Genomic DNA, 6,304 nt, shown 5'->3' with positions numbered 1-6,304 from the left:
GGTGGGACCTGAGGCCTGCCTGTTCCAACAGTCCTTAAAATGCTGGAGGACAAGCGCGAGGGGAAGGAGGCGAGGGCCCCGGAAGCGGGTGTCCGTGGGAGTGCGGGAAGTTTGGGGAGCAGCCTGGAGCCGGCTCCTGGGCAGGTGCTGCCCTGCCAGCCTGGAGAGGTGGTGACCTGTGTCAGATTGGGCCAGTGGGGAGGCAGCTCGTGGTCTGGAACAGGCTGCTGGGTACCTCCAGGGAAAACCCACTTTATTTCTACTCAGAAGCATCCAAACAGGTACAGTAAAGGCATCCCCCACGCCAAGCAGGGGCTTCCTTCTCCTCCCTCGACGGTGGTCAGGGAATCAGGGTTCGTGGGTGCTGGATGGACAGCAGCTCTGCCGTCCTCAGCAGGCCCAGAACACAGTCCAGGACAGGCAGACAGGGGCAGGGAGCCCACTCTGCAGCCCACCTGGCTGACTACGGTACCTAAAGGGAGAGGAGGGGTGGGTGAGTCAATGGCTACCAACGGGGCCCACTGAGCCAGGGGCCTAAGATCCCAGATTTCCCTGCCTGACCACTTTGTCCCTGCCAGAAGATCTTCAGACACATCCCGGGGGTAACTACAGAGGCCCTGGAGAGCCCCGAGGCAGTCACAGCACCTGTCCCTCGGCCAGCATGGGGCATCCCACCCACTTCTCTAAGAACAGGTTCACACACCCCCTTCCCATGCAGGCGTTCCCACCATGCCTTGGCCCTGGTTTGGGGCCAGGCTGGTGTCTCGCTTGCGTAAGCCCAAACCGGCCCACTCTGTTTCCCCAGACGCCTCCAAAGCCGGCTTTCCTTGACCACTGAGGAAAATCAAGGCCAAGAGGAGCCAACAGGCGTCAGTTAATGCAGGTGGGCAGAGCTGTGGTGGATGCCAGGGCATGGTGCTGAGAAGGACCAGGCCCCAGCCTAAGCGTCAAGGCAGGTAGTAAGACTGATGGGTGCTATCAGTGGGGCCTGGTGAGCGGGGTAAGGACAGGCTGACACTGCCACCTGGGAAGGGCCTGCCGTGGGTTCAGGAGGGCTGGGCATGGCCGGCTCAGGGCCATCTCTGCAGGAGGGCTGGCTGTGCGTGGTGCTGGGACGCTCACCTGGCCTAGGACAGGAAGGTGCGCACATGGCTGCGGATGGGGGCTCTGCAGATGGGGCACAGCTGCAGGCTGGGGGCACACTCAGCACAGACCAGGTGGCCGCATGGCACAAAGACGATGGACACGGCACGGTCCAGGCACACCTTGCAAGTCCTCTCCTCCTGCAGCCGTCGCAGCTGCTCCTCTGCGTCCCTGGCTCCTGGGGGCTCAAGAACCCACCACCCGCTCTGGGCCTGGGCTGGACTGGCTCCTCCTAGGAGGACAGGCCTGCAAAGTGTCCCCACACCCTGGCCCCCACCCTCTGCGGCCTGTGGAAGATTGGCCTCCAGGTTCCATCAGCCCTCCCCTGTCCCGGCCCCCACCCCAGGGGGTCCCGGGCCTGCACCTGGCTCCTGGGCACTTTCAGACTGGACCTCTCTTCTCGGCGTGGGCAGCTCAGGGTCCCCAGGGGCAGGGACTGTGGACAGTTAGGATGGACTTGAGGCCTAGCTCCCAAAGGGAAGCCGGGCCGACCCAGAGACAGGTCTGCAGCCTGTGGGGTCCAGTTCTGGCCAGGAGTGGAGGGACTGCAGAGTACCCCTGCTCCCGACATTTCTTCCCACCCCTCCCACAGCATAATAGGATCCAAAGTCTTCCTGGAGGGGCCACCAGAGAGCCTGCCCCTTGTCCAAGGCCCTCTGCACATCCAGCCCATCTGGCCGTGGCTGCAGACACTGTGTGCTGGGCACTGTTGGGGGTGGTGCGGCTTGGGACCATGGGCTGTGCCCAGGGGGTGAGCTGGGAGAGAAGCAGAATGGGGACCTGGCACTGGCGGAGGCCCCTGCCGCCCCACCCCACCTCACACGGCACAGGCCCCATGAAGCCAGCCCAGGCAGCGGCCTCACACCCGGTCACGTGCCCGTCACTCTCCCTGCTGCCCGGCAGGGTGGGGACACCCAGTGGCTTTGCCAAGCACAGACTGCAGGTGCCCAAGGAGTCAGTAGGGTGTTGGCTCTCACCGGAGGGGGCCACAGGGGCTGCATCTTCCGGTTCTTCCCACGGGTCCTGGAAGGAGCCAGAGACCGTCGGTGCCTTGGGGAAATGGGAGGGGCAGGACCCCACTGCCGCCCGGAGCCCCGAGGGGAGGTGGTGCTCACCCAGGAGCCCAGCAGCTGGGAACGAGTCTCCTGCACACTGTGGACAAAGTCTCTTCCTTTTGACTGGAGCAGGAACTGACAGCTGCAGATGCCCCACACATGTAGGGTGGGGTTCAGGGCCCCCACTGTTCAAGCCCTTGGATCCCCAGGGGTTGGGGTTGGGCCCCCTCCTCCCGCCGCCCTGCAGTGCCCGTGGGCATGGGCTAGGAGGGCTGCTTTGGAGACACCTCCGTGGGGCTTCAGGGTAGTCCCATAGGAGAGGCTTTTCTGCCCCCAGCAGCCCTTCCGAAAAGGGGCCCTCACAGGAAAAGTGGGTGCCTGCCGGCCAGAAGCACCATCCACAGGGGGCCTCCCCAGTGCCCTGCGGGGCCAGGGAGGCAAAGCAGGCCTGGTGTTGGGTCGACAGAGCCCTTTGGAGCCCACCCCTTTCCTGTGATCAGACCTGGGGCCCCACGGGGACAGCTGGTACCTGGGGAACCACTTGGCATGCTCCGTCCAGGGGTCGTCCCCGCGCTTCCAGCTCTGCAGGCCCCCATAGCAGAAGAAGCACCTCACCTTGTCCTGCTGGCCTGGGGTGCAGAGAGATGGTGGCCCCAGCCAGGCCTCACCCAGCCCCCTGGCCCCCGGTGCGTCCTTCCAAGGCTGTGAGGGCTTCAACTGGAGGGGAGTTCCCAGGTGGCAACAGGGAGGAGGGGGTGGGCAGGGGGTTGGGTAGGGGAGGACACTTGCACCTCACTAGCATCAAAGGTGAAAAGGGGACAGAGGTGTCTGGAGTGCCAGCCAGGATGGGTGAGAATGTTCAGGAAAGGACTGAGCTGACATTTGCATTGTTCACAGAGTGAGCAGTGGGGGCCCCCAGGGCCTGGCACATCTATAGCCCTGAGGCTTCAGAAGCCAAAAGGGCCCCTCCCCGGGTCTCTGCTTCCCCAAGATGAGTCCCAGGGAGAGGAAGAAGGGAGGCTGCCCTAGAAGACCAGTCTGGGGCCAGGCTTGGTTTTAGGAACTCATGCCTCCCTTTGGCGGTGGGGGACCCCTCCTCGCTCTACCTCCTGGCGGCCCCGTCCCCTCATCGGCAGGCATGCGATATGTCACCTGCCACTGACATCACAGGTTTGGGCTGCATCAGACACTGGACCTTGACCAGCCCCAAAGACCCGGGCTCTGCACCTGCCATGCCTCCTGCCTGACCTTCGCCTGCTGAGCCTTGGACCTCCAGGGAGTTGGGTGGGCTGGGCCTGCGCCTTCATACCACGGTTCCTGACTGTCCCAGCCCCTGTCCCCCCCGACCAGCTGTCTTAAGTTGGTCCAGCCTTACCAGGATGGTGCCCCCCCAGAGCCCACTGCTGACAATGACCTTGGCTGTGCCAGTACTCGTAAAGCCCTCAGTGAGCCCTGCTGCCCTGTCCTTCAGCCAGGAAGTGGCAGAGCTGGGACCTGAACTCAGGCCTGACCACATGGTCCCCAGCTGTAAGGCCGAGGAGCAGGCCCAGGCCAAGACGAGGATAGGTACTCGGGGGACTTGATTTAGTCGGGGAAGACCAGACAGTGGCTGCAGGTTGGGGCCTGAAGAAATTCCCCACAGGCTGATCTGCCAGGACCTTCTGGCTGACCACACCTGCCTTGGTCACCCTGATCCCGTTCCTTAAACATCTCCTCGCCCCGTGCAGACCAGCATCTGGGACGGTAAGGGCCCCAGGCAATGTCAGCCCTACCCACTTGTATTACAAAAAGGTACTTGCGCACCAAGCTGGCGGCCTCCACAGCTGAGACCCCCAGACCGTGGCCAGAAGCAGCCCCTCCTCATGTCCCACAGTCTGACACACTTGGACAGCAGAGACTCCGGGGGAGGGTGTCAGGTAGGAGCACATGGGCACTGAAGGGCTTGCAGGACCACTGCTCCATCATCCGGCCAGACCCTTCCTGTTGGGGGATGGATGCTACGGAGGAGGCAGAGCCCTGGACTGGAAGGGTCCAGAATCGTGCCCAGGCCCACGGCAGGAAGGCCCCCGTACCCGGGACTGACCTGTGTGGAAGAAGCCAGCAGCGGCCAGCAGCTCGGGCGGCACCCCAGCCGTCAGCGGCCAGTCATAGAAGGAGGCCAGACGCAGCTCTTCAGAGCCCATGCCGGGGAAGGCAGGCCCCCTGGGCGATGTGGCCCCGGCGCCCTCCTCCTCTTCCTCCTCTGCCAGGGGCCGCAGCTGGCCCAGGATCTGCCCATCCACATGGTCCCAGGCTCTGCAAGTGTCCAGGCCTAGGGCAGGGCTGCCCAGAGAGCGGGGTCCACAGCGCTCCTGCGCGGGACCGTCACCGGCTACCCAGCGGCTCAGCTGTGGTCCGTGGCGCAGGCACTTGGCACTGTCTTCAGGCCCCATGGAGGGAACACCGGCTCTGACCAGGTCTGCAGCAGAAATGAGGGCTGATGGCCAGTCCCAGAATATGCCCAGCTGGCCCTTCGGGAGCTCCTGACCCCCGGGCTCACCCCGGGGACAGCAGGGATAGGCATAGGCCGGCCCCCAGACACCCTGGGAGGGGAGTATCCCAGGGTCCACCCCTTTCTGGAAGGGGCCAGAGTGGCCTCTGGGGTCACATGCTCTGTGCAGCGCGGGCGTGTCATGGGGCCCCTGGCAGGGTTGTGGATCCTGCTGATGGCACGTGGGCAGGCAGTGTCTCTCCGAACAAGACGGGAAGGAACTGAGCATGGAGACCCCTCCCCAGACTGGCGCCGGTCCCAGGGCTGTGGGGGAGGGGTTGGGGAGCTGGAGATGAAGGTTCCAGGGTCAGGCACCCAGGGCAGCCTCCAGAAGCAGAGAAGGCTCAAGTAAAGACAGATGGAAGGCCGGGCGCGGTGGCTCAAGCCTGTAATCCCAGCACTTTGGGAGGCCGAGACGGGCGGATCACGAGGTCAGGAGATCGAGACCATCCTGGCTAACACGGTGAAACCCCGTCTCTACTAAAAAATACAAAAACTAGTCGGGCGAGGTGGCGGGCGCCTGTAGTCCCAGCTACTAGGGAGGCTGAGGCAGGAGAATGGCGTAAACCCGGGAGGCAGAGCTTGCAGTGAGCTGAGATCCGGTCACTGCACTCCAGCCTCGGCGACAGAGCGAGACTCCGTCTCAAAAAAAAAAAAAAAAGACAGATGGGCTGTGCAGCCCGTGCAGGCAGGGCCGTGACCCCCCACCTTGCAGGGGTGACGCTGGACTCACAGGAGCCTAGTGCTGCGTCATGCAGAGCAGGGAGGCAGGTCACCCGGGTGTTCTCTGAAACATCCCTCTGCTCCGAGGGGCCTCTGCAGGTCTGGGAGCAGCTCTTGTCCTCAGGCCGTGAAGATCAGAGCAGACAGAAGGGCCTGAGCTGCCCTCCCCTCCCCCTCCCCCTTCCTGCTTCGCCTCCTTCCTCCTCCCCTTCCCCCTTCCCCCTCCTCCCTCTTTCCCTCCTTCCCCCACCTCCCTCACTTCCCCACGTCTCCCTCCACCTCCTCCTTCTCCCTCCACTTACCTCCATACCAGCCTCCCCAAGTAGCCAAGCAAGAGGCTCTGATGTCCCCAGAAGAGGAGCACTCAGTGCTGGCCCCGGAATTGGAGCTCCTGAGTCTGCTGTGATCCTGACTGCCAGTCCAAACTCCACAGCTGTGCCATGCTGCCAAACCCCACAGTGAGGGAACAGGGAGTAGGACTTAACCCTAGAGAAGCCGGGGGCAGAACAGGAACTCCAGGGACACCTGGGCGGGACAAAGAGGACAGCTGGATGGGGCCCAGGCTTCGACACCCCCCGACCCCCGACTGCAGACCCAGCTCATCCACCCAGCTGGCCCTAAAGGCCCCCTGTCATCCTTCAGCCACTCGCCCCTGCTGTTCTGTCCGGGATGGGAGCGTGCAGGCTCACAGAGCTTGGAAGAATAGCGAGGAGTCGCACACTGCAGGGCTGTTGGTTGCCACGGGGAGTGCAGACAGGCAGGAGAGGGTTAGCTGCAGTGAAAACCGTCCCTGAGCTCGCCTGGAAGCCTGGCCCGCTCACTTTCCACTGCTGAGCCGCATAGACCCGCTGCT

The 6,304-nt window shown here is 63.7% G+C and overlaps 1 protein-coding gene across 2 annotated transcripts; it reads right to left on the bottom strand.

Annotated features, from left to right (window-relative positions):
- Positions 1-220: 220 nt before the first annotated feature.
- On the bottom strand, positions 221-5,049 carry BIRC7 (baculoviral IAP repeat containing 7). Of its 2 annotated transcripts, none has more exons than XM_033187095.1 (7): positions 4,282-5,049; positions 2,728-2,827; positions 2,259-2,340; positions 2,121-2,166; positions 1,508-1,579; positions 1,123-1,375; positions 221-472 (listed from the first exon to the last, which is right to left on the bottom strand). In XM_033187095.1, the coding sequence occupies exons 1-6, from the start codon at positions 4,955-4,957 to the stop codon at positions 1,128-1,130; spliced, it is 1,224 nt and encodes a 407-aa protein (XP_033042986.1). In that variant the 5' UTR covers positions 4,958-5,049; the 3' UTR covers positions 221-472; positions 1,123-1,127. The 2 variants fall into 2 exon arrangements, with proteins under 2 accessions (XP_033042986.1, XP_033042987.1); XM_033187096.1 differs by having other exon boundaries at positions 1,123-1,321.
- Positions 5,050-6,304: the final 1,255 nt, after the last annotated feature.

Source organism: Trachypithecus francoisi, unplaced genomic scaffold (assembly GCF_009764315.1).
Source record: "Trachypithecus francoisi isolate TF-2019V2 unplaced genomic scaffold, Tfra_2.0 Lachesis_group21, whole genome shotgun sequence".
NCBI classification, from domain to species: Eukaryota; Metazoa; Chordata; class Mammalia; order Primates; family Cercopithecidae; genus Trachypithecus; species Trachypithecus francoisi.
The sequence above is the reverse complement of the archived record's forward strand: the minus strand, read 5'-3'. Positions and strand labels throughout refer to the sequence as shown.

Bases quoted from the DNA above. Each gene is read 5' to 3' on its own strand.
- BIRC7 (XM_033187095.1), bottom strand. From the start codon at position 4,957: ATGCTCAGTTCCTTCCCGTCTTGTTCGGAGAGACACTGCCTGCCCACG. The intron at 2,828-4,281 runs GTCAGTCCCGGG...TCTGCACCCCAG, and splicing joins TGCTGGCTTCTTCCACACAG to GCCAGCAGGACAAGGTGAGG. The intron at 1,580-2,120 runs GTGAGAGCCAAC...AACTGTCCACAG, and splicing joins AGCCCCTGTGGCCCCCTCCG to TCCCTGCCCCTGGGGACCCT.